At 54.9% G+C, this 27,708-nt stretch overlaps 1 protein-coding gene across 1 annotated transcript in view; it reads right to left on the bottom strand.

The window, feature by feature from the left end:
* SORCS2 (sortilin related VPS10 domain containing receptor 2) overlaps positions 1 to 27,708 on the bottom strand; it is a 476,773-nt gene that overhangs the window by 282,750 nt on the left and 166,315 nt on the right. Inside the window, exon 2 of the mRNA XM_060011880.1 lies at positions 12,746 to 12,813. Coding sequence (XP_059867863.1) covers positions 12,746 to 12,813 — 68 coding nt within the window. The remainder of the gene's footprint in view (positions 1 to 12,745; positions 12,814 to 27,708) is intronic.

Genomic DNA, 27,708 nt, shown 5'->3' with positions numbered 1-27,708 from the left:
TCTTATTTCCTCTTGCCTAAATGGCTCTTTAGTTTCTCTGCTCCCAGTACAATCAGTAACAGCCTCAGGGACAGACTCTCCAAACACTCAAATATACGGCGGAATCCCAGTACCCTGTAATCCGACAGGCAGGAAAGAAAGCCACGCTTAAAGTTCATCCTAAGAAAATAATCAGAAACGTGGAATAATGTACGTACCAGGCCAAGAACACAGCTATCTTTACATCCTTACGTTAGTGAAAACTGAAAATGACGCAGATGTCTAAAAATGAAGATTTGGCTAAATAAATAATACCTCTTTCATCTGAGGGTATATTACATGGTCACTAAAAATAGCGGTTTTGAAAATATGTGGGAGCATAAGAAAATGTTTAATACATAATATTAAATTGGGATTCAAAACTTATAAAACATGTATATATTTACATCTTAAAAAGACTGGTGAGGGGACTTCCCTGGTGGTGCAGTGGTTAAGAACCCGCCTGCCAATGCAGGGGACATGGGTTCGAGCCCTGGTCCGGGAAGATCCCACGTGCCGCAGAGCAACTAAGCTCGTGCGTCACAACTACTGAGCCTGCGCTCTAGAGCCCGTGCTCCGCAATGAGAGAAGCCACCGCAATGAGAAGCCTGCGCACTGCAACAAAGAGTAGCCCCTGCTCGCCGCAACTAGAGAAAGCCTGCGCGCAGCAACAGAGACCCAATGCAGCCAAAAATAAATAAATAATAAAATTAAAAAAAAAAAAGACTGGTGAGAATATTCACCTTAAACATTAACATCTGTAATCTCACAAGGTGGCTTAACACGGGATTGTGTTTATGCTTCATTTACTGTTTCTAAAATCTCTGTGATGATCAGGTACTATTTTTAAAAAGGAGATTTTTTTAGGGAGAATTTTCTGGAGAGGAATTTAGCAACACCCTTACCAAGAATACCTTTTAAGACGTTTAATGGCATTATACAGCGTCCTATTTTGAGGAAAGGGTAGGTGGTTACCACTGAATTCACCGTAGCTTTCAGTCAAGCTCAGTAAATCCCTGGGCACGTCCCTGTTGCGAGTTTCTGCCAGGTGCAGAAGCCACAGGAAACCCAGATCCCAGAAGAGATGGGGAGGTGGCTGTGGGATAGGGTCTGGGAGAGCCCAGAGAAGGGGCCCGACCCAGCCAGGGCAGGGGTGGGGATGGGGGACTTGGCAAGGACAGAGGGGGAGGGGACACCTGGGCACAGAGGGATGGGGAGACAGGGAAAGCAAGAGGGGTCCTTCAGGGGGCTGCTGCCGAAGCCCGGGGGGTGGTGCGGGCTGCTGCCCTGCCGGAGGGGTGAAGGTGAGGGTGGGGGAAGAACCCTAGAGGGAGAAGCTGCAGTGTCAAGAGGGCCCACGAGATGGTTCTTAGCTAAACGCAGGACCGAGAAACAGCGCATCACCTCCAAACTCATAGGCCGCCCCTCCCCGCTCAGCATCTGTCTCTCATTTCTCAAAAAAGCGCCTGGGACGGTCGTATGGGTTGGGAAGCTGTGCTGTGTGCTCAGCGCGTACAGGGTCGCCTGCGTGGGCCGCGCCGTCATCATCGCTGCGAGAGAAACCAGACGCCCCTGCGAACCATCAGAAAGCTAAATTCAGAACCAGCACGCTGCTCGGGGCCACCCTGAAGAACCCGGAACCTGTATGCTTCCTGATCTCGTCTGCTCTGTCCCTGAGAACTCTTCTAGAGCCCAAGGAAGTCCTTTCCAGCCTTCAGGAATGGGGTTGGGGGAGCAGGATGTAGGAGAGGGAGAGAGGAAACCACAGACGCACACGGCACGCAGGTGAGCCCAGGTGGGCAGGGGCTCCCTAGAGGTAGGTACCACACGGCAAGCTGGGACTCGGGCCTGACTGGGATAGAGCAGGCCAGATGTTCCCATCACCTTCCCAAGGCCAGGGGCTGCACTCCTATGATGCAGCCTCGGGTGCAGAAGGAGTTTCGATATGTGTTGCATGTGGACCTGGCAGAGCTTGGTGGGCTGGATGCCGGGGAAGGTGACGAGGAGCACGCATGAGATGCCACTGTGGCCACAGCAACGTGGAAGGCCCTGTGTAGTAGGGAGAGCTGCCCCGCAAGAGCAGGGAGCCTGTGGTGCCCGAGGGCCTGGGATGAATCTTCTTCCAGGAAGTCTTCCCTGACTACCACTTCCTCTGCTCAACAGAGTGGGGCTGTCCAGCGCTCCCCTGGTTCTCTCAGCCCCATCACAGTGCGGATTACCTGCCTAACCATGGGTCATTTGCTTACCTGTTAACGCTACTAAACTATGAGTCTTGGGGGGCATTACCGTACCTTACTCAAATACAGAGGCTGGACGGAAGGATGGGCGGACCCATGACGGATGCGTGGGTGGATGGACGTGCACAGATGGAGAGATAGGGGATGGGTGCACCAATGGATGGATGGACGATGGATGGGAGAGAAGAGGGGAGGGAGGCCAGGGGGATGAGGAAGAGAGGAAAGAGGCAGAAGAGGAGGAAAAGCCAGTCGGCAGAGAAGCCAGTCATCAGTTCTAGTGACCGGCGGGGGTCGTTGGAGCTGGGACAGAGGATCCCGGACCTGAGGAAGACCAGGTGCTGGGGTCAAGATGCAGGAAGAAGAGGCCTGGGTGTTGGGGACACTGAGGGATTTCCTCAAACTTCCCGTGACCTCCCGGCCCCCCCAGATCTGCCCCGGAGTATTCTGCAGGCACCTCGAGGCCTTGGAGGCTGACCTCATCCAACTGTTGATTCCAACTGCATTATTTATTGAATAGACTCAAATCCTGGAAGTTTTCAAGTCAGCACCTCCCTCGATTCCTATCTGCTCTGAGTCTTGTTTAAATCAAACTCAGATCTCCATGGCGATACTCAAGCAAACACAGAGAGAGACCGGCCCAGGGGCGGAACACGGCGGGTGGAGAGCCAGCCGGACACTTCAGGGGAAGAGGCCGAGGCAGGAAGCGGCCCGCTGACACCTCCTCGGTGCCAAGCGCCGCGCAGGCAGGACGTGTTGTCACGCTCACGGCCACCACGAGGTCTGTGCCATCAGTCTCATGATATAGACGACGCCCGGGGAGGGAAGGCACAGAGCCAGAAGGGAAACCGGATCTGTCTGGGGACACTGACCACGCAGCCACCCAGACCACAAAGGACCCCCAGCACCTGCCGTCAGCCTACCGTCTAAGACTTTCTCTCTAAAATAAGCCCCGCTCTTCCGGGCCACAGAGGGTAAGGCTTGTCCCCTGTTTAAAGTCCCTCACGAACACTCAGCACTGTCTACCTGTAAGGACCCTAACAGCACAACAGCTCTTTGCCCAGACATTCGGGGCCCCTAAGACACAGGCTGTGATGACCGAGGCTGCCCATGGGCTTCTGGAACGCTCTGCACACGGCCTGGCTCTGCCCACCTCACCCTCAGGACAGCCCAGCTGGGCAGACGTCCCCACCCCCAGACCATCATCCGCCTCCGCAGAGAAGGACCTTGAGGCTTCTTCACGTCAGTGAATGTCAAGAGGCCATCGTCTGGGGACTTCCCTGGCGGTCCAGTGGTTAAGACTCCGCCTTCCAGTGCAAGGGGTGTGGGTTCTATCCTTGGTCGGGAAGCTAAGATCCCACATGCCTTGCAGCCAAAACACCAAAACATAAAACAGAAGCAATGTTGGAACAAATTCAATAAAGACTTTAAAAATGGTCCACATCAAAAAAAAAAAAATCTTTAAAAAGAAAAAAGAGGTCATCGTCTAGCTGTGGTTTGACGGCTCAGATTCCCCAGACTCTGCATCCTCAACACATAACCCTACAATTCTCTACGTTAAAAAAATGGAGAGAGAGGGAGAGACCCCGGGACCGCAGAACCAAATCTGGTTTGAAATGAAATGGTATCAAAACACAGTAACATTACAGGTAAACAGAAGTGGTCTGGAAATCTCAAAGGCCAGCTCGTCTGGAATATAAAGTCTATACAGCAGAGCTTCCCAAAGCTTGTTCTGTGGAAAATCAACCCCAGGAAATGCTCAGAGGAACAAAAATAAAATAATACGTAAAAATTAAAGTGTATAAATAAAACAAAATTTAAACAAGTGATTGATGCAAATAAAAATTAAATTAAAATTTAAAATAAACTAAAATTTTTTTAAAAATGAAAGCTCGTGGAATCAGTTGGGATGGAGAAATGCCACACGACCTTCTCCTGGAGATGTACGACGCCCATTGGTACGTTAGAGACGCCAGTACGTCCTACTGCAAAGGACTTTCTTCCACCTAAGTAAGTTTACTACCTGACTTATATGACCACAAAACATGTATTTTCTGGAAACACCTATGACCACCTGTGATACTTTTGACTGTCATTCAGCAAACATTCACTTCACTCCCATCCCCTCCCCCACTGGTGTTGGGTCTGACCTGTGCCTTGCACTGGCCAATGTAATTTAGCAAATGTGAGGGAACAGAAGCCTTATATGTTCTTGGGGGGTGGGGAGGGCTTGACTCTCTTGCTCCCGTGTTGTGCATGGGAAGAACGGGTCCTGATGGCCTTTGGCCAGTCAGCTGGGCTCCCAGCACAAATGCAGATGTAGCAGAGCCAAGACCACCAACCTGCAGCTCGGGTGCAGCTGCCCGGCCACCCCAGCCTAAGGCAACCAAATCACAGTTGCCCCGGGGGAGAGAAGTTCCCGGTGTTTGCCACCGAGTTCGGGGTGACTTGTTACACAGCATCATTGTCACTGCAGCTGAATAGTACACCAGCCTACAGAAATACTCTTCTAAGAATCGCACTTCTAAGAATTGTGTATTAAAAAATATGACATAGAGGAACATTCTTAGGAGGAAACATTCTTAGAAGGTGTTGGGAAAGAATGAATGGCACATAGTAGGAGCTCAGGACACAGTTGGAGGACACCCGTCTTAAAATTAAGGGTCCTGGAGAGGACTTGTGTTATTCACAGTGGAGAGGCAGGGTTGAAGAAAATATTAAGCAATAGATGGGCACGAGATATGAACAGGTTAAGTCCCAGAGGAGGAGACTCGAATAGTCAATAAACAAAGGACAGTATGTTCAATTCCATGAAAAATCATGCAACTGCAAAATAAAATAATATTGAACTACGCTCTCACATCTGCTTGAATGCAGGCATACAAAGTCTGCTGATTCCAGAGACGTGGGGCTGGAATCGCTCTGCAAACAGATTGACAGAGGAAGAGAAAAAGGAAGGTGGAGACGTGGACAGATAGTCTCTGCAGCCCTGATGAGAACAGCTAAATCCGGGGGATAAAAATCCTGGCGTTCCCACAGCAGGGGAAGGCTTAGCTCAACCAGCTTACGTGGCCTACAGGGATAAATTACCAATTACTCAGCGGGAGTATCAGTCACACTTCTGAAGGCAGCACGATGCCATTTACATTAATTTTTAAAACACAGTAAACCGTAGAACATATTGATTGTGGACAGACGTACTTGTGTACTTAACACATGATGCCCCCGTGGGGACGATCCAGGCAGGGTTACTTCTGGGATGGGGATGGCGGGGCATGGGGGAGGTGGAAGGAGGGAGGAGAGAGCTGGGCTGCATCAGAATCTCGAGCGGTGTGTTTCTTTAAGAGCTGGAGGTCCCGGAAAGAAAAAAGAAGTAACATCTATCACAGCTAGGGAACCGGTACTGGGCTAGACTAGTCTCTGCTGCGGTAACAGCTGAAGCCCTGAACTCCAGTGACTTAACCCATATTATTCCTGCTTACCGTCCACTGGCTCAAACAAATCAGATGACCCCACAATAACCACAGGGGAGACCAGGGAAGGGAGGAAAAGCTTGGATTATTGGGCGAGCACGTAGTTGTCTCTGGCACGTGGGTACCCAGGGAAGCCGGCACACCACATTCCGCGCTTTCTGTGCATGTTAAAGATTTCATGATTAAAGTGAGGACGGCGGGAGAGAATCGCCCTCCCCCCACCCCAATAAAAGGGTGGGAGTTCCACCAAGTCACTCAGAGAAAACCTGAGACCCGCCCCATGGGTATTCCCGAGGTCGCCCCAGCTGAAGGTCCTGCCCAAGGTCACAGGTGCGGGTAGAAGGGCAGGGCCGGCACGGCCTTCACGCCGTCCAGGCACCGTGTGAACGGGGCCGTGGACCAGGGGCTGCATCACGGCAGAGGGAAGGTGGGCCGAGGCCCACTTCCTCTCTGGCTCAGAACGCTCCCAGCCCCTCTTGTTCTGTCTGACGGTATCGGGGCCGACTCTCTGCTTCTAGCTCCTACACCACCTGCAGGGAGGGCCTCATAGATGCGAAGGGTCTTGTAGGTCCTGGCGGTGTTTCCCAAGGACCGCATCTCCATACTTCCATCCATCCATTCATCTGTCCATCCATCCCTCCATCCTCTCAGTCCTATGTTTATCGGTACATCTATCCCTGCATCTGTCCACCCATCTGTATATGCATCCGTCCATCCATCCACCCAGCGCCCAACATCACCTTCCGCGCCAGATCTGATCTGGGTTCTAGGCATCGGGAGCCCGTCAAGTGGACCCCACAGGTCTCCATCCTCAATCCGTGTATGTTCTGCAAGGCAGGTGGAGGAGGGAGTGGGGGGCACGGAGAGACAAACTATACACGCGGGAACCCCTACACTCAAGGAGCGACGAGACAAGGAATGCCTGGGGACTGCTTTACGCTGAGCAGTGGGGTGGCTTTTCTGAGGAAACGAGGTTTATGCTGAGATTGAATGTCCACAAGGAGGCAGTACCCGAGCGTCAGCGCCAAGCGTACGCTGTGCCAGCTGCCGCAGAAGGGACGGGCCCTTGCACGGTCAAGTTTCAGCCAGCAGGCCAGGTGGCTGGAGACGGAGGAATAAGGGTGGGCGGGGGGGGAGTGGAGGAGTTGGGGTGGGGGATGGGATAGGAGTCAGGGGCTCAGCGTCTCTGCGTGGGATGTGACGTGGATGCCAGTCCGAGAGCCCTGGGAAGCCAGCAGGATGCTAAGCCTCGCTCCCAGCCAGCCCAGCCCCTGGCTACTCAACGCGTGGTCCCTGGACCAGCGGCCTGGGCACATCCAGGAGCCTGTCAGAAATGCAGACCAGGGAAGTCTGAGGTGCACTGCTCTGGACCAGCCCTTCCTGGGGCTGTTCTCCCCTGGGGCACTTCTGAGACGTCCCCACACTGCGTCCACATCTTCCAAGGCAGGGCCTGAGCGGTGGTAGTTTTTAAGAGCTTTTCCGGTGACTTTTACATACCTCCCGCTAAGGGCCCACCGTCTACCCACTGGCCGTTGCTCAGCTCTCGAGGGCTTGCGTTTACCTTGTTAGCAGCATTTATGAGGCAGCTGAGTCTCACTGGCCATTTGGGATCCAGCTTCGGAGACACAAAATGAGCCTCTCAGGACCCCAGCCCGCGTTGGCCAGCGGCAATCTGGGCTCTTGAAACTCGGCCCTGCGGTTGCCCAGACCAAGTCATGCGAGCCGTGAACGCTGCCCAGCACTGCTCAGAGTTTGCCTAGCAGCCCAGCAAGCTCAGTGTCACCTGAAACTTGTTAAAACCGTGGCACGTCAGGCCCCGCCCAGACCTGGGAGTCGGAGTCTGAATTTCAGCCAGACCCCAGGTGATTCACAAGCCCCTGAAAGTGGGAGAAGCCCTGCTTTGGGAGATGGATTTTTCAACTGGGGACAATATCGCCCCCAGGGGGGTACAAATTGGTTCTTGAGGGGTGTGAAGATTCTTACCGTTCATGTACAAAGCACATATTACACATAGAACTTAAACAGAAATACAGGGATGGGCAGATGAGGGATTGGGAGGAAAATGTCTAAGAAGGCTCCTCGCAGGGAGGGAAGGGGCAATCATGGAAAAACAGTGGGTCCCCATTTTCACACTGAAAGGCCGGCCTCCTGGAGCCCCCTCAGTTCCTGTCCGTCACCCACTCTGCCTGAACTCCCTCGGCACCTAGCAGAGAGCCCTGAACCACGGGAAGAACCTCTGACGTCCTCCTGCAAGACGGGGTGCAGGAACACAGGGGGACACGTACAGATCATTTCGTTTTAATTTTCATATTTCTAAGACTTTATCCTGATGTTAAAATCGTTACAGTTCTATCAGGAGGAGATACAAATTGCACGTGAGGCCTTTAGATGTGCCACGAGCATCCTCATTCTTCTGTACTTGCCGCCGCAGCTCCTGGCTCTGCCCACTGAAATGCCCCCGCCCGGACTTGGATGGGGACTGGTGGCGATGCACGGGTGTTGGCCACGGGGGCTACCAGGGCAAGGAAGCAGGACAGGACGTGGGCGTGTGTGCATGTGTGCATGTCAAGTCCCTAAGGCCTTGCAAGGAGAGGGGCTGGGGGGTGGAGGCAGTGAGGTGAGCTGGGATCCCCTGAGGATGCAGAGGGAAGTGTGGCTGAGGGGACAGAGGACAGGGACAGGTGCAGGAGCCATCGAGGCAAATAGATCCAGGTGTGATCCCGGAGCTTGGCGATGGACTGTGTACTGGGCTGAACGGTAGCACCAGAAAGATCTGTCCTCATCCTAACCCCCAGAGACTGTGTGCGACCTTATTTGGAAAAGAGGCCTTTGCAGATGCAATTAAGTTAGAGATCTGGAGATGAGATCACCCTGGATTACCTGGGTGTGTCGCAAATCCAAAGACAAGTGTCCTTATAAGGAACGCACAGAGGAGAGACACACGCGGCGCTGGGGGGAGGCCCGGTGAAGATGGAGGCAGAGATGGGAGAGATTCGGCCACTAGGGGCGCCACCAGGAGCTGGAAGAGGCAGCAAGGCTCCTCCTCCAGAGCCTCCAGCGGGAGCCCGGCCCTGCCCGCATCTCGATTTCAGACTTCTGGCCTGTAGGACTGTGAGAGAACAATTTCTTCTCGCTGTAAGCCCCCAGTGTTCAGTCATTTGTCCCAGCAGCCCCAGGACATTTGCACAGACTGGACATGCAGGCCAGGGCAGGGTCAGCCGGCTCCTCTAGTTACCATTCGCCTCAGGAGGTTCCAGGAGGGGAGGTGGACCAGCTCTGTTCTCGTCCAACCCCGGAGGCCAACCAGCAGCTTTCTCAGTGGTGCGGGGCTCCCTCCCTCCCACCCACGCCTGCACTGATGCAAAGGGGCCCGGAGGCTGAACAGAGAACAGCACCCATGCAGAAGGAAGGGGCAGAGTGCTAGACCATTGAAGCCAGCCAGGGAGAGACACTCCTGACAAGCGGCCCATGAAATGCAGGACAATTAAAAATGCATTCAGCTTAGACTTCGGAGAGCCATTTCCAGAATGTAAGTACCAAACCTGTCATTAAAAATGTATTTATTGCAATTACACAGGAGAATTCTTGGGAGGCTGGGTGAGTGTTCAATAAGTGTGTCTTTAATAACCCCATTGAATACGTGTTGCCAGGCACTGACACCCTTAACCTCCCTCCACGTTCACCCTAAACAGCAGACAGAGGGCGGTGGCATCCCAAGAAATGACCGATGCCATTCTTTCCCCTTCCAAACAAACTCGCACAAGTCTCAAAATAGAGGGGACACGAGTAGACGACGCTCACAAGGGAACATGCGATTAAACACAGACACTGCCCACCCTTGCTAGGAATCACAGGCAAGCGAATGAAAATGACACTGCAGTCCCTTTGGGCCGGTAGGTTAGCAAGTTTCAGAAAAGCTGTCAGCCTGAAGCCGGCCAGGAGGCAGGGCACTGCCCCAGGTGGAGAGTTGCTTTCCTCCTGAAAAAGAATTTGGTACTTGAGCATGCCACCGTAAATCTGCTCAGTAAAGACGCGTCCCAGGGAACAAAACGGAAAGGAAGGCGCCATGCTGAAACTGCGTACGGCAGCAGCAGGGCTATAAGTACTAGAATGAATCGATGCAAGGGGCGAGTGCGGGGCCATAAGACATGACGCAGCCCGTGGCACAACATGGAAAAACGGGAAACATCTTGTACGTGCGAAAGAAAGAAGGTTCACAACTTTATTCTATCTACGTCTCACTGTACAACTATCTCAGCATAAGAGGGATGAGATAAACAAAGAAAATAATTGGGCCCCACGCGCGGGGATGTGGGTGAACTTTCTTGAAATGACTGATGCTTCTGTATGTATTTTTAATAAAGGAGAGAAAATGTCTGAGTCTAGAGACAGTAATGAGAAAGGAATGTGGAAAATTAACATCTGTTAATTTGCTTTGGATTAAAACTGACTTTAGAGGGTGTGCTGTCCTGGGGACGATTCACAGGTAATCTCCTTCAGCCGCACAACCTCCCATCCAGGGATATTTTATCCCCATTTTACAGACAAGGAGACTGAGGCTCTCGGGAAGAAAAAGAGGCCCCTGTGGAGCAGCTCTGAGGTGAGTGGTTTGGCCTCCTTGAGACAGGCTGGCACCTGGGACCCTTTGCTGCAGCCCTTGCACCTGGACAAACATCTCCTGGAGCAACAAAATACAAAGAAACTACAAGCGACTAAAAATAACTGCCAGCACCCGTGCAGTTGGGGCAAATTATGGACAACACGGATACAAACAGACAAAAAACCCAACTGCCACTTCTGAAGAGCCAGCAGCAAAAACAGGGTGTGGGGAGCAAAAGCAGGGTCCTGAGCATGCCCCCTGCCCCCCTGCACTCAACCCCACGGAAGGGGTGGTCAAACCACTTAAGCTGCCCCTTCTCCGGGACCTGCCCCTCCCCTCACCCCATATAAGGAACCAGCTCCCCGCCCTCAGGGAATGAGCAAGGGAACCTGTTGTTTGTTTTCGCTCCCCCCTGCTGCAGCAGGGGCCCCAGTAAAGCCTTGCCTGAATTTCTTGTCTGGCCGCTGATCAATTTCTATTGATTAAGGAGGCCAAGAACCCTGGTCGTTAACATCCTGGTTTCCCTACCTGCTTCTGAAGATTTCTGAGTCTGGAGGCCTGGTCCCCATGCTGTGGGGCTGGCCAAGGTCTGTTCCACCCGCCATGCTACCCCGACTAGGCCTCGCAGCAAATTTTAACTACACCCAGCAACTCTGTCTGAATGAGCACACGTTACACCAGGAAGGCCCCTTGACTACCCGAAGCAACATTTCCGATAACCTCACTTTCTCCGTCCCCAGCGGTGCTGAGATGCTGTGAGAGCAGAGGGAAGCTGGTACCCACACTCAGGGTGGATTAGCGAACGTTCATGAAGATCTGGGCTGACAGACAGGCAGGAGTTGGGGAATGCGTTCGTTAGTCGAGGAATTCCGCTTGGAGGAAGAGAAGACAAGTGCCTCTCTCCACTTTGCAGCCAAGGGGACCTGTCCTTGGACCATCCACCTGGCAGGAGGGAGCCCTCCAGGGGCCGGCCCTTCCCAAGGAGACTGGCCCTGAAACCAATCCTCAAATGTGCATCTTCAAAGGGCAGCCGATGAGATGTCACTGGAACTTTAATGCTCTCACCACTTCCCGCTCTCCTCCCAAACAACGAATGGCCTCATTGGACCCTGGAGGGGCATTTCTGAAAGCAACCTCCTTGGTGGGCGAGTTGCTTCAAGGCACGAGATCAGAATAGTACCAACACATAAAGAAGTCGGGGGTCGCAGCAGGAAAACATCTGTCGCAGACTGCTTGTCCTGAGGCCGGCGATGGAACTGGAAAGCAGGCTGGTGAGTTTGGGAGGCAAATCCACAGCTGAGAGGGGCAGGCTAGGAAAGGTGCTTCTGTTGGAAAAGGGAAGGAAAACACACGGCTCCCCAGACCCCACATCAGCACCAGGGCGACCAAGCCGGCTGGTCCAGGGGCGACCAAGCCGGCTGGTCCAGGGCAACACTGTTCCTCATCTAGCAAAGAAAGCACCCAACTCAAGGGTCATTTCGGCAACTGGCCAAAGCATTACGGAATTCCCTCAGTAAGAACCAACAATGAATCATGGCGCGCCTTCACTAAAAGTAAAGCCAAAAGTCAAAAATAAATCAACTCAAGGTGGTTGCACATAAATCAGGAGTCCTGATCCGCAGCTTTCGGCGTTTTTAATGGATTTCAAATTTAAAAACCAATTAATTATTAGTCAAGAAACACATCTTGGAAAGCAACACGGTTCAACACCCAGACAACATGGGAATGGCGCACGGGGCCCGGCGGACACAGCATCCTTGCCCGAGAGAAGCTTTGAAACCACAGCCCAAGATGCTGGGAAACTTCCTTCCCCTTCCTGGGTGAGCAGACGTAAATACAAAGATAATCATAACCAAAACGACTTCTCAAGGCCTCCTTCTCTCCCACCTCATTTAAAACATCAAAGAGGCTGCCTAATTCTGGGGCTGAATTCACATTTCACATATAAAGAGATAGTACCCGTCGTTGGCCAGGGGCGTTATTTATTTACCAAGCTCTCTGGGCTGAGCCAGGAAGAAAGAAAGACACCCGGACGGTGAGGATAATCGGTGTGTTTGGGGGACTCCAGGAGCCGTGTCGGAAGCTCAGAGCAGAAGCAGAGGAGACTGCGCAGTGACCTGAATTCACAATGCAAACCCCCTTCCCCCGGGGGAGGAAAAACAGCAAGGGGAGGAGAACACAGACAGAAAGGAAAGAAAGCAAAGAAGCCTTCTGAATGGCTGTCTGTTCTCCAGCCCTGTCTGTGTCACTGACGAAACACTTTAATAGTTTCAACTTCTGTATGCGTTTTCTAGCCAAAGAAAAGTCGAGAGGCCGCCAGCCAATGGGGGCTGCTCCAGCCGGGCCTTCGGATCTCAGACCCCGGCCTGGGAGACGCGCAGGTATGGGAGGAGAAAAGGCCCACCCTCGGGCTGACTTACCGCCACAGAGAACTTTCCAGAACCTTCCCCATGTCTGCATGGTAATACTTCGTCAGGATTAAGATCACCTGTGGCGGCAACAAAGACAAATGCAGAAATCAGTGGATTTCAAGGTTCTGAACGGGAGATATAATATAACACTTCCCCCACCCAGGATCTGGGGTGTCTCCAGTGTCAGCTGCCCGGGCCTCTCTAGTTGACCCCGGAGTCCCGGCCACCTTGCCCCAGAGCACTCAGACCCGGCGCTGGTTTCTGCTCCGCAGAATGATTTGGGGAACATCCCCATCCTGTGAGGTCCACCCAGTAGCTGCCACTCGGCAGGAATCACTCCAGCTCGGGCCTGGACGGCCTCAAACTGTGGTCCAAGGGATGCAGAGGTGGTGGTCCTGGTGGGCACAGAACACATGGGGCAAGGCTTCCAAAGAGGGGCTGAGTCCCCACCAGCGCCTTCGAGAATGACCAGAAGCTGGCCAGCACGCAAGACAAGGGCATCCCCGGAAGTACATGGTGTCATTACGTTCCCCGGAGAGGCGGCTGATGACAGAGCCAGCGACGGCGGGCTGGGAAGGTGGGCGAGGACAGCTGGGACGGCTGGAGGGGCCCATAAATCATCGACGGCACACACACTTTTTACTGGTGCTGAACTATTCACCACACACACTGGGCCCTACTTAACAAGACATCTTCATTTCATACCTGTGCAGGAAATGCAACTCTTTATAAAAATGAAAATTAACGTGTGTAAGAGCACCCCAAAACCCTCCCCTCAAAAACGTAACGATCACAAGGAAACGAGGCTTCATTCACCTGCCGGGCAGCAAAAGAGCCCCCTCCCCCATGACTTCACGAGCCACTGCATTTTCCTGGACATCACATTTCATTTCACTCACTGCCAGACCCTATTAGCTGCTCCCAGCATTCCCGTTGCCATGGGAACCCCGGGAGGTAAAGTGGGAACAGCCCCTGGGTCCCAGCAGTGCCACTGGCCTGGATAATTTAGGGTCACCACACTGGCCATCCCCAAGTTTGGTTCCTTCTCACGAGCAGGACTTTCTCTGCTCTCCGTCTTTGGGGGCGAAGCCGCTGCAGCAGTTTAGCTGGTCTTTCTTTCCCTGGTGATTAAAGCAGGGAAGATATAAGGAAGGGATGTCAAGTGAAACAGGCCAGTGTGCGTTTTAGAGGCAGCGATGATTAAAAAAAAAAAAAAAAAAAAAAGAACCAGAGGTCTCGTCACTGGAGGCGCGATCAGCCTGCCTTGCTGGGGAACAAAGCTATTTTCTCCTGCCGTGCTCTCGGGCTGCCCTAGTCAAGCAGGAATCCTCTGAAGATTGGGGGAAGGCAGCAGAATGACAGGCCCTGGACGCGCAGGAGACAAGCGTATTTTTAACCTATTGATTTATATTTTATACTCTTGCTGTTCCCAGAGGGGATTTCAAGAAGCGGGAGTATGACAGCTGGAAGGGACCTCAAAGTCTGTTTAATCCGGCCCCATCCAGGGTGAAATCCTCACCCCCGCAGCCTTCTCGAGCACCTGCCATCTGGGCTCTGCTCGCACGCCTGGAGGGGTGGGGGGCTCAGCCCCTACCGTGGTGCCCGGGCCCCTGCGTGGGCTGAGCCCAGTCTCCCGGTAAATTCTGCCCGTGTGGACTAGTTCTGCCACTGTGGACGATCACCAAGGGGTTCCCCCTCCCACTCCCTTCTGGGTGACATTCCCCACTCATGCCCACCCCCTTCATCCTAAGCTCCAGCCATTCCTGGCCTTTGCACAAGCTGTTTCTCATCTTGAGACCCTCTTCCCCCCACCACCTCTAATGCCTTGGTTAAATGCTACTCAGCTTTCAGGTCTCAGGCCAATTGACACCGCCTCCAGGAAGTCCCCCAGGCCCCTCCCCTGGATTCAATGTCCCCTCCAAAATCCTTCAGACCCTGCGCTTCCCGCTGCCCCAGCACAGCTCACGGGGTCTGTTACCAACACTGGGTAATGAGCCCTTTAGGGAGGGGACTGTGTCTTGTTTTATGCCCCAGCACTGGGCATAGCGCCTGCTGTATCATGAGCACTCAAACCGCTCACGGGAAGAAACAGGAGGTGGCATTTCCCAAAGTGACGATAAATAAGGCAACGAGGACAGGCAGAGGCGATGCCCTGGGCATCCATTCACAAGCCACCCTCTTCTGTCAAGAGGGCACCATCCCTCTTCGTGCAGGGGGACGGACTTGCTCTCCTAGCACCACCCTGACCTGCTAAGCCTGAGGAGTCTTGGGTCCGGAGACCAGGACCCGAGTCGTGCCTGCTCGGGGCTGACGCAAGGAGCTGCCCAGCTGGTTAGCCTGGGGGATGGAGAGAGCAGGGCAGCCGCAGCCGGCACCCCTGACTCTGTTGGCAGCGGGAAGGACCCCTCTGCTTTGGGGGCAGAACCTTCAAGCTCCAGGCACCTCGGTTTCTGGATCTACAATGAGGAAATAATACCCAGCATCCCCTGGGAGGATGGGGATAAAGTTGTCAGCAGCACCTGGGAAGGGACCCACACACACCTTGTTAACACTCGCCCATGCCAGCTTTGTCACCGACGTGTGGGCACCAGGGCACGCGGTTCACCCACATCAACTCTACCCCCGGCAATCCTAGGGGGCCACCGTGTTATGGTCCCCATTTGACAGATGAAGCAACTACAGCAGAGAAAGCTTAAGTACTGCACCAAAACTGACTCATCCAGGAGGCAGACGAGCGGGATGCCTGCTTCCTGGACGCGGAAACCATGGGACTTCAGAGCTCAACTGCCAGGCTAAACCCACGTTCCGTCTATTCAACGTCGTTTCAAAGAGACGTCTATTCAACGTCATTTCAAAGATCTAAAATGTATGACATGCCTTCTGGGGCCCTCAGCTAGTGGGTTTGGAAATGAAATATCCCAGGAGCTATTTTTCCAGCAGCTGGTGTGTTACTGCAGCTCTGGGGCGCTTTGATCTGGGCGGGAGAAAAATCCGGAATGTGAGTTGGGGCTTCTGTGTTCGGGCCATTGCCAAGGGTCTCCTCCCCGCCCGAGGGGCCGCCTGAGCCCACTGGGGTCTCAGGACGGTAGGAAATCCAAGGAGAAGACAAGGATTGTGAGCTGCCCCTGCCCGCGGGAGGACAGGCCACAGCACCACTATCACCACACTATCCCGCATCACCCCCGTGTCCTGCTTTCTGCCTTCCAGTCCTCTGGGCCCTGGGGGGGGGACAGGCTCATGCTGGGGGTGCTGGGGGCTTACGCTGCGCCAGCTCAGCACGTTTATCATCGGATCCTCACTCGGCCCCCCAGGGAGGGGTCGCTGCTATTGTTCCCATTTTACTGATGAGGAAACCGAGTCACAGAGCTGACAACTCGCTCATCTGACATCGTACACGACAGAACCAGGGCCTCTTGTGGCCAATCCAGGGCTTTCATTGGCTCTGTTTCCATCCCCCGGCTTCTCCGTGATGTCCGCCTTCCCAGCGTGGGACGCAGAGACGCCCCCGGCTGCGCCCTCACCAAGGTCCAGCCGGCAGCCCTCCGCCCCGAGAGACCAAGCCGTGACCCCGGAGGAGCCAACCTCTCTGGACTTTCCCCAAACCTGCCTGTTCCTGAGGCCGCTGGGCCAGAAACCCTGTGAAGGCAGAGGCTAGGGTTAGTGCCCCTTTGATCCCCCCGAAATTCCCGGAGCTTAGCTCAGAGCAAAAGTTCACCACGGTTTGTTGAGTGAGTGAATGAATGAGTAAAGGAATGAATATCTCCGGACAGAAGCTGATGACGAGAGGAACCAGAATCTGTCCTTCAGGCCAAGCCACAGCCGACCCCACTACCCCGATGTCTGGGTTCCCTCCAGAGCCCGTCTGCCTGGACCACCCCTCCTCTGACCCCAGCAGACACCACCCGAGGGTGCAGAGCACGCCCTGTTCTTGAGCCCTGAGGCTCGCTCACAGCAGTGCCCAGCCCGACCCTCAGGGCAGGAAGCTCAGGAAGCCTGGTGGGCGTGAGATCCCCCAACCCCCTTACCTGGGGAGAGTGTCCCTGGCAGCCGGGCCGGTGGGCAGGCACCAACCTGTGCAGATGTTCGGGCCCGCGCTCAGGAGGCCCTGCGCTTGGTTTAATTCTCTGCTGTCACGTCTTGAAATTCTTAAAAAGCTTGAACAGGGGCCCTAGGTTTTCACGACGCAAGGGACCCCGTGAGCAACGTAGCTGGTCCCCAGGCAGCTTCCTGCTCCTCTGATGTTCCCAAGTTCAGTGCCCCTCCAGCCCTCCCCATGCCCTGGAGAGAGCGTGTCTACTGGACGCCCAGTTCTACCAAGCCTGCTGAGCCCTGTATCCCTAGTCAGGGAAGCAAGGAGGGCAGGTCAAGTCAGCGGCTGGAAGGAGGCCCACATGGGCATCAGATTAAACACCAGAGCCCACGGGAGCCTGGGACAGTTTCCTCCAGTGCCTCACTCTAGAAGTGGAGAGAGTGAGGTTCAGAGAGAGAAAGGGGCTCAGTGGGCACAGACGCTGGTCCCCAGAGATCCCGGTCCAGAGCCCAGCCACGCACCCACTGCCCCTCCCATTAATCCAGGGCCCGTGCCAGCCTGCTCCCTCACTGTGGGTGGCCAAGGGCTCTCTCTCTAAGAAGGAAAGGAAACCCTGGCGTCCATGATCAGCTCATGGAGAGACCCCCAGCTCCATCACCACCAGCGTGTCTCCGGCCCCCACTCCACAGTTCAATTCCAAACCCAGCAGTGAGTCATTCGATGTGCTCGTCTCTCTTCTGTCCGGTGAGCCTCTTATATTCACCTTGCAACAGGGCGCCGGGCCTGTGTCTCAAAGCGCCTGAAAGGGGCTTACGGTAACAGCCCAGTAGGTGGAGGAAGCCCCGCCCACCAGCCGAGGACGGTGATGTGTCATGAAGGGGTCTCTTGCTCTGAGGGCAGGCTGGTGTGGGGGAGTCTCGGTGCCCAGGGCTGATGGAGGCCAGTCCCACCTGGAAACAGCATCCACTGTGCCGTTTATATTTTCTCCATCAGGTCTCGCTGGCGCTCCTGCCACCGCTTCTCAGATGCATGAGAATAAAATGAGGAGGGGGCAGTGCAGCTGGACCACCCTGACCAGTCAGTTAAACCCTCTGAGCCCCGGTTTCCTCATCTGTGACATGGAGCTGATTCACGTAGGACCTCATGAGGCTGCTGGAAGGGTGATGTCTATGCACACGAGCTTATACCAGAAATCACAACACAGATGCTGGGGCTAAGGCCCCGCCCCCTGAGCGGCCCCCGGCACGTTTCCAGGTCAGTTATTTCCGGAATCCTGGGGTTGGATTTACAAGAACATCACCACTGATGGAAAGCTGCTGGAGCCTCTTCCTCTCGGTCGGTACCCATCTGGGTCGGAGTCAGCAAGGGGTGATGGCTCAAGGCACTGGCTCTTTGAGGGGCAGAGCGCTGAGCTGTGAGCTGGTCTAACCCCGGCACTGGCATGGGTTTCACCAAGCTTCATCTTCACCAAGTTTGCCATTAGGAGCACTCAGCGCTGCCACCCAAGACGTGCCCATCTCAGAATGAGAAACATCCAGGTCACCTCCAGCTTCGGGCCCTGAGCCTCTGAACAGCCAATAGGAACAGCCTTTCAAGCCTCCTTACACTTGTGGGCCTTCCAAGAGGTCAAGAATAATCAGAAAACAATAACAAACACTCAGGCTCAATTCTGTTGTCAATCAATCAGCACGTTGCAAAAAAAAAAGAGAGAGAGAGGGAGGGCAGCAAGAACTCAGGGCTAATTGTGAACTCTGCAATCAACTTCCGTCAGAAAAAGGGACAACTTTGAGTTGGCCCGTGAGGCCCCAGGAGGCCCCCCTGCATCCCTGATGTCCTCCAGGCCAAGCAGACAGAGCCAGCCACGGGGTGGACTAGGCTGGGGCCTCGCTACTCACGGTGGGGTCTGCACCAGCCACACTTGCTCCCCAGGAGATCCTAGAAGTGCAGAATCTGGGTGAGGCCCCACCCCACACCTGCTGACTCAGAATCTGTGCTTTAATATTTGAGAGGTTGCACTGGCAGGCCCTCACCTCCCCAGGCCTGGATCCCCATCTGCTCACCGACATGAGAAGCTGGGTCTCCTCATATCACTCAGGAGGGCCCTGTCTTCTCCATTCGCACGCTGCTGACCTGGCAGGAAACACACTCTACCCTCAGGCATGCACTCACTGCCATGACTTTCAGTCACCCCAGGGCCTTTGCATATGCTGATATCTGTATGTAGAGCACTTCTCTGCCCCTCTGCACTATCTCCCTCCCGCTGTTGAGTGAATTAATCAGTTGAAAACTGGCTCCAAAAAGCCAAGACCATCTCCTGGTGTGGCCTTTCCCCACGCCCATGCCACCTGTCCACTTGCCCAGGTGTGGAAGTTGACTCTGGAATGTGTATGACATTCCATCATCTTGGAACCATCTTGTGGGTTTAGGAGCCCACCTGAGGACTGAGGCCAGAAAGGGGAAGTATCCAGCCCAGGGTCACCTGGTAGATACGTCCTCTGGCAGAAGCCCACTCCTGACTCTCTGTACTTGTGATGCACTGCCCCCTATAGGAGAGATGCTGAGGGTGGGAAGGAGGTCAGGGTCTTTCACCGAAACCTCCAGTGATGACAGCAAATGCTTATACACCACCCACTCCACACCTTACATGCACCAACTATTCCATTACACAGATGAACAAACTGAGGAACAGAGATAAAACAATGACCCCGAGATCATAACAACTTGTATCAATACGTGGTGGGCCTTGGATGTGGGAACAAGTACAACAAATCAGGAATCAAACATTAGGAAGAGAAAACAGAGATCAAAAAAGAAGACAGAAAATAAGATTTTTTTATGGTGACTTCGAGTATTCATTCAGCAAACAGTTTACTCTCTCAACATGCCAGGCACGCAGATCCACAGAGAAGAAAGTGGCCAAGGACCCAGGGCCCATCGGTAATGACGTTGCCTCTGCACATGCGCTGCCGGGACGCTCGGAAGAGCACTGCCCAGGTGTAGGTATGTTTTTCACTCTCTGTAAAGATGTGTTCACGTATAGAAAGTGTGGGAGGCCAACCACACGTGGGGATCTGTACGTATGATATGATGGGGGGACTGTGGATCACACCCACACACAAAGGGATGCTTTCTGTACCGAACTGTAAGCTAAAGGCATACCCCCCACCCCCAGGGGAGCCTTTGTGGAGGCCTGATCCAGCCATGGCATCTTACACCCTGTTCCAAAGAAGATGAGAGTCTCAGAGAGGCCATGGGGGTCTTCCTGGGCCCCAGCAGGGGGACCCTCACGATAAAGAAGGCCCCGGCTTGTTTCATCTGTCCCACTGCTGGTCATGCCCCACCGGTTGGGCAGATTCTCTGTTCCCTTGAGTCTCAGTTTACTCATCTAAAAAATGGGAACAAAAGCCCCTGCTCTATCCACCCTAACCTCGTTGAAGGTGACGGTGCATCGGAGAACGGACAGATATCGAAGGACTGTAAAAACTGTAAAGCGTTCGTTTACAGTAGCCAAGGCAATGGAAGCAACCTAAATGTCCATCAGCAGAGGAATGGATAAAGATGTGGTACATGTATACAATGGAATACTACTCAGCCATGAAAAAGAATGAAATTATGCCATTTGTAGCAACATGGATGGACCTAGAGATAGTCATACTGAGTGAAGTAAGTCAGACAGAGAAAGAGAAATATCGTATGATATTGCTTATATGCGGAATCTAAAAGAAATTATACAAGTGAACTTATTTACAAAACAGAAACAAACTCACAGATTTAGAAAACGAACTTATGGTTACCGGGGGAAGGGCGGGAGGGAGGGATAGTTAGGGAGTTTGGGACTGACATGTACGCACTGCTATATTTAAAATGGATAACCAACAAGGACCTACTGTAGAGCACAGGGGACTCTGCTCAATATTATGTAACAACTAAATGGGAAAAGCATTTGAAAAAGAATAGATACATGTATACATATAACTGAAAAGAAAAGACTAAATAAAGAAGACTCACACCCGGTCATAATCAGGTAACCACTTCACTAGATTCCTATTTTTAAATATAAAAGTTATTTACAAAAAAAAAAGAAAAGAAAACTGTAAAGCACCATCCCAGGGGAACGGGCCGATGACCAAAACCCAGGAGGGGAGATTTTCGTATCGTTGCCTGAAAAGAGAAATCACGCAAATGTTCACAGTGAATTGGGAACTGGACCGGCTTCATGAGAGACCTGCATCTGCCCACCCTGCATTGGGCAAGGAGGCTGATCTACAATTGGTGGACGTCGGGTGACCGCCCTGCTGCGCAAAGTCCCTCCTGGAGAAGAGGCTGCAGCCTTGGCCCAGTCAGGGCACGTCTGGGGTTGGCAGCTTGCTGGCTGGCCCGGTGTGAGGCCCGCGGGCACCTCCCTGCCTTACGTACCCACTGTCAGAGCCTGAGACCCGCCTCGTGTCACCATGTCCCTTGGCCTCTCTGAGCCCAGTGTCCTACTCTGCCCTGGGGGATGGCGCAGGACTCAGCAGATTCCTCGCCCAACAGCAGAGCTGCTCCTGGGCCCACGTCTTGAGGATGAAGACGTCCTACCAGACAAGCGCCGGCTGGCCCCGGTGTCCTCACTACCTGCACTTAGAAGGATGCCAGTCCAGGGAGGGAAAGGCTGGACCAGGACAAGGGAAAGAGCCGCAGGCAGGGGGGGCAGGAACCGAACTCGCTCACAGTGGAGCCTCTTTCCAGACCCCTGGGACCCAACAGCCAACAGAATCACAGCCCATCTACCCCGTGGCCCGGCAACTCCACTCCAGGGAGCTCTTCTGTAGATGTCCTTGTGCCCATGAACTGAGGGATGTCCAAAGTTATGGCCCGCGATACTGTTTATAACAGCTGGAGACCAGAAACACCGTGCAGATCCACCCACAGGCCCCGCCCACTCACCAGGGCACAGCTGCCCATGGGAACACCGTGCAGCCGTCCAAGAGCAAAGATGCCCCACGGACAAGGCAGAAATGGCCCCAGGATGGTGAGCTCAGCGAGAGGAGGCGGGGAGGGGGCGGGGAAGAGCACAGTGTCACTTTTGTGTTAAAAACAGGAGAGGCAAAGCCACTGAATTGTACACTTCAAAACGGTTAAAATGGTGGCTTTTACGTTACTTGAATGTTACCTCAATTAAAAAAGTGGGGTGGGGAATAAGGATCGATATTTACTTCCGCTTGAGGATGCATGACGACACGCTGGAAGGGAATATAAGAAACTTCTTAACGTGGTGGCCTTTGGAGGGGGAGGGGTGGCAGGAGCGGGGGAGGTTTTCACCGGGGACCTTTTACTATCTGCAACCCTTGGAACCGTTGGCCTATCACCTCTTCCATCTGCACACATCAGGGGTGTGCATGCACGTCGTGCATAGGTGTGCGTGTGCGTGCGCGTGCGCGTGCGTGTGCGTGTGCGTGTGCGTGTGTGTGTGTCACTACGGGCCGCAGGGCCACTCCTGTGCCTGTCACCTCTGATGAACGAGGCCGTCATGTCTGGCCACAGTCCTTCTCCCTCCTGACCTCAAAACATGAGAACGATGCCCATTTTCATGCCAGTGCCGCTGGCACACGTGGCAGACAAAGACTAGACCCCGATGAAAGCATGCAGTTGGCGCTCAACAACTGTCTGCTTCCGCTCCCCCAGTGAAGACCACTGAGAAATCCCTTCCTAAATGAGCAGCCTGCCTGGGCCCTGGAGCAGCCCTGCTCCCTCCGGGGCAGCGAGGTGTTGGACCAAGTGACGAAAAACGGAGGGAGGGTCCCCCCTCCGCCACGCAGACATGGCTACGAATCACGATGTAGGGGAGGCACGGACCCCTGCCCCTGCAGAAGCACAGGGCTATTCCCCAAGGGCTTGCACACAGGGGCCCAGGAGAGAACGATGCACATTTTCCCATCATTTGGTTCCCTCAACAGCCCTGTAAATGGGCATCGTCGTTCCCACATCCCAGATTAGAAGCTGAGGTGGGAGGAGGGCAGTGGCCACCCCAGAGGTGCACTTGAGAGACAGCAGAGCTGGGACCAGACAGGTCGGCCTGAGGCCAAGACCATGGCTCTTTCTAGAACCGCCCCCTGTGGAGTTCTCCCCAGCCCGAGCAAAAGAGGAGGGGGCTTCCTGCTGACCCACAAGCTGGATGGACAGCCCACTCCCCACTCCCCCGGGAAGGCTGCCAGGCTCAGCACTGGACGCCTTCACCCCAGATGCATCCTCTGCAGAGGACTCCTAAGGGAATCCCTTAGGCTCAGAAAGTTGCACAGCAGGCGCTGGTTCTCCAAAGTCGGGCCTCGGTCAATCCCAGAGCCAGCCGGCAGACACCAGGGCTGCTGGTAACGGTTGCCAACCCACCTGGCTCAGTGCCGCCACCCCAGGAGCCTCACCCACCCTCTCCCCCTGCTCCTCGAAGCCCTCCTTGATATTCCAAGCTGGGGGGGATCCCCACATGCTCCGGGAGCCTCCCTGGAGGTTCTCACTCCCAGTGGGCCAAGAAAGTACTTGTCAAAGCTGTTGACGTCACCAGACGCGTTCCACCAGAAGAGTCTTCTGCAGAGCAGAGAGCCTGGCTCCCCCCACCTGCCAGACCCTTCCTCCTGATTCAGTGCCCGGGCCCCCCACCCCTGGCTCCAGGCTCCTCTGCAGAGCCTGGAGGACTTCACAAGGGGCCGACCATGCTCCTGGCGCCCGAAGGGTCGTCTGAATCCTGGCCCCACAGTGTACGAGCCGTGTGCTCCCAGGCTTAACCTCTCAGGGGCTCAGCGTCCTGATCTGTGACACAGGGACGACGCTGCCGGCTCCCAGAGCTGAAGCAGAGATGCAATGAGCGTGGTGGGTCCATGGTGAGCGAGGGGTGGGGTCTAGGATTAGAGTTAGGACTAAAGTTAGAGTTAGTGTGAGGTTTAGGGTTAAGGATAGAGTTAGGATTGCGTTTAAAGTGTGGGTACAAATAGGGTTACAGTAAGCGCTAGATTCGGGGGGGGGGGTAGGGACTAGAGTCGGCAGGGGCTCTCTCTGTGAAATACCATTCTGCAGCTGGTGGTTCGGGCAGTAGTTGTTTAGTGATATTTATGAGAAATCCTGTGTGCGGCAGTGTAGGTGAGGTGCTATTCTGTACCATGAAATACTCAGGGAGAAGCTTGTTAAGTAAATAAATCAATGAATGGTCAGACCTACCTACTCACCACCATAGGCTCATCTGACCACCTCTGTGCCCATCCTCCTTTCTCCCCTGGCCCAGAGCCCTGCATCTTTCCACCTCCTGGGCCGGCGTAGCTGCCACCTCCTCCAGGAAGCCTTCCAGGATGTCTCCAGACTAGGTTGCTGATTTGATTACATCTGATTTTCCAGCAGAAGGCGTGAGCTCAAGCATGATGTTTTGAGGGCTGGGCCCCATCCCCTATCTGCTCTGCCCTGCAGCCCAGCGCCAGCGTGAGGCTCATTGCAGGGGAAGGTGCACAGCCTTGGACTGGGCCCAGCCCAGCCCACGTGCGAACCCTCAGTGCCGTGTGGCGTCCCTCCCTGTTCTAGTGTCACCTGCCCGTCAGCAACACTGGAGGATAAAGGCCACACGTCTCCGTCTCCAAGTGGCTGTGATGATGTAGTGTGATAACATGTGTGGAGGGCCTGGCACCCCGCTGACTCGACCAAGGTGGGGCAGGGCACTGACTGTCTCTTCCCTCCTCAACAACTAGCGTGAGCACAGGCAAGCTGACCTCGGTGACGCCTTGCCACGCTCTGAGTCACCCGACCCCAAACAGGATCCCCTTCTTCCCACAGAGCTGTGACCTCATCTGGCCATTCTGTCTTGGGTCCTGGGGGCCTGGCAGCAGCCCAGCTGCAGGAACAGAAGTCAGAGGCCACCCAGCAAGTCCTGAGCTGGACCGCAGTCCGCCTCGCTGGTGGTGATGCGCCACCTCCCCCCACCCCCACCAACAGGCTTAGGAGAGGCAGGAGGGAGCGGCTGCTGCTTCCAGGAGCAGGGGAGGACCTGGGAGGATCTGGGAGGTCCTGGGAAGGCGAGACCGCTGCTCTCTGTAGATGCAGAAGGAAGATGACCCGACGCAAGGCCCCTAGTTCCAGAGGCTTTGGCCAAGACAATGAAGCAACCCGGGGACGGCATTTTGGTGGCTTGGGGAGGGCAGAGGAGGATTTCTGGTGAGGGTCTGGGGTGGGAGGGTGCTGGTTCCTCTCCCTTCCAGGGGGAATGACGTAGATGCACTTAGAGGATGTTGACCAAACAAGGCAGACAGGGCAGCCTGGACCCGAGCACCAGCTTTAACCCAAATGCAGGATTCCCTGCAGAAGAGGCTTGATGTCACTTCCCTGGTTCTGACAGTGGGCACATAAAGTAACGTCATCGGAGGAAGCTGGGTGAAGAATACATGGCTCTCTGCACTATTTCTGTAACTTCTTGTTATTTTTATTTTTATTTTATTTTATTTTTGTGCTACGCGGGCCTCTCACTGTTCTGGCCTCTCCCGTTGTGGAGCACAGGCTCCAGACACGCAGGCCCAGCGGCCATGGCTCACGGGCCCAGCCGCTCCGCGGCATGTGGGATCTTCCCAGACCGGGGCACGAACCTGCGTCCCCTGCATCGGCAGGTGGACTCTCAACCACCGCGCCACCAGGGAAGCCCGACTTCTTGTTATTTTTAAATAAAATAGTGTAATAAAGAGAGAGGCTTGAGAGACGGACCAACTAGCTGCAAACAAAAATGAACGGTTTGCGACTATGCAAGCCTCCCACCTTCCCCCACCCCGAGGACCTCAGGACGTGCCCACCTGGAGGGCCCCCTGAGACATGGCTGGGCCTGTGGCCGCGCTCGAGCCTGCTGTCCAGCCGGCACCGTGTTGGAGACCAAGTCCCATCACAAACGCCCATCGGGGAACAACAGCAATGATGGGGTCCCTCCGCATGACGGGAAGGCCCTGCCCAGGTGTCCCCAGCACGTGGGGACCAGACACTGCCCGGGATCTAAGAAGTAAAAGCGGAAGTTGGAGGCAAGAAAGAGAACAACGCACAGGAGCCATGGCCTTGAACCCATTCCCCCGCCCACTGGCGGCCAGGGCCCCTGCTCCCTAGGGAAGACAGTAAAAGATGGACGGTCCCCAGCGTAGGGTCCTGGGGGGGCTTCTCCTGGCCCCTACGGCGTCCACACTGGCAGCTGAAGTGCAGTCGTCCGCAGAGGCACACGTGCTCCCCTGAAGCCGCTTCCTGACGCAGCTGCCTGGCCTCCCCGGGAAGCAGGCGTGGCTTTTGACTACCTTCCAGCCCACAGGGTCCACAGCACACGGGCAGCAGCGCATGTTCTTGCGTGCCTGAGCCACGAAAACCTCTTTATCATCACGAGCGTTAAAATCATACGGGTTTACGCTGTCCTGGCCCCGCGCTAAGCACTTTACAGACGTTAGTTCAACCAGGGCTCCTGGGAGCCCTGGTTGCTGCGAACCCCTTGGTCCCCATTTCGCAGGGGAGGCACACAGAGCAAGGCTGCCGTGACTCCAGAGCGCAGCCCCCCCGAGGCCTCTGGGGGCCTGGCTGGGAGAAGAGGCGCCCTTCGCCCTGTGCGTCCTAGTGGAACACGCCAGCGTGGAGCCAGAGGGCGGCGAAGCATGCTTCACCCTGGAACCAAACTCCGTCCCAAGCTTTGGCCTCCGGAGGTGCCCAGTAAGGCAGGCTCGGGGCCACCTCCCTCACAGTGGCGCCCGGGGCTCATGGACCCCAGAGCTGCCCGACGGCCGACACACTCACTGGTTCAATGCTGGACGCCCCACGCTGATGGGCTTCCCTTGACCTTAGTGTGTCAGGTCCCAGGAGCCAGGCTGGGCTCGGGGCTTCCCGGGGACCCCAGCACCCCTCCCACCCCAGCAGCCCCTCCACTGGCTTTGCACGGGATGTTTTACGGCTCCAATTTCAGACCGTGGTGTGGCCGTCTCTCACCACTCCTCCGAGGCCCTCATCCAAACAGAATGCTGCATTAACGTTGATTTATTCATGAGGCCTTGATACCACCGCACAGACAGGCCGACTCCCAGGGCCTCTGGAGCCGGGGCCGGGTCTCCAGGCCTCGCCTTTGTGGCAGCACTTGGCAGTGTCTGGGGAATGAATGACCTAACGGACGAACAAGAGCAGGCACAGGTGGACAGCACGCGCCAGTCAGGCAGGACGGACGGACGGCCGCCCACATGGAACAGGCCCCGCCCCCTCGCACCTGTAGTTCTTCACCTTCACCCCGCTCTCCTCCGCCCAGCCTTCAGCTCGCTGTTCCTAAACGTCCTTGCCCCCCACCGCCTGTCCTCCTCCCCTCACCGGGCACATCCCCACTCCCACCAGGAGTTCACCGCAAGCACGTCTGTCTGGAAAGGCTTCCAGAACCCTCTGCCCACCTCCAGCTCTGAGCCCCCTCAGACCCCGGACGTGGGGGGCTGGATGCAGCCCCCAAAAGGATGTCCACCAGAAGCCTGTGAATGTGACCGTATTTGGGAAAAGGGCCTTTGAGGACGGATCAATGCTTGGAGACCTCAAGGTCATTCTGGATTACGTGAGTAGTCCCTAAACCCAGCGACAAGTGTTCTTATGAAGAAAAGGAGAAACGATACACAGGGAGAAGGCGACGTGAAGATGGAGGCAGAGATCGGGGTGATGCACCCACCAGCCAAGGAACCCCGAGAATGGCCAGCAAACCCTCAGGAGCTGGGGGAGACGCCTGGGACGGAGTCTCCCTCATGGCCTCGGAAGGAACCAACACTGCCAAGGAACCCCGAGAATGGCCAGCAAACCCGCAGGAGCTGGGGGAGACGCCTGGGACGGAGTCTCCCTCCCGGCCTCGGAAGGAACTGACACTGCCAACTCCCTGACCTTGGACTTCAGACCTCTCTACACTGTGGGAGAATAAACCTCTGCTGTTTAACCGCTCAGTTTGTGGTAC

The sequence above is a fragment of the Delphinus delphis genome, chromosome 5, assembly GCF_949987515.2.
Source record: "Delphinus delphis chromosome 5, mDelDel1.2, whole genome shotgun sequence".
In the NCBI taxonomy this organism is placed as follows: Eukaryota; Metazoa; Chordata; class Mammalia; order Artiodactyla; family Delphinidae; genus Delphinus; species Delphinus delphis.
The sequence above is the reverse complement of the archived record's forward strand: the minus strand, read 5'-3'. Positions and strand labels throughout refer to the sequence as shown.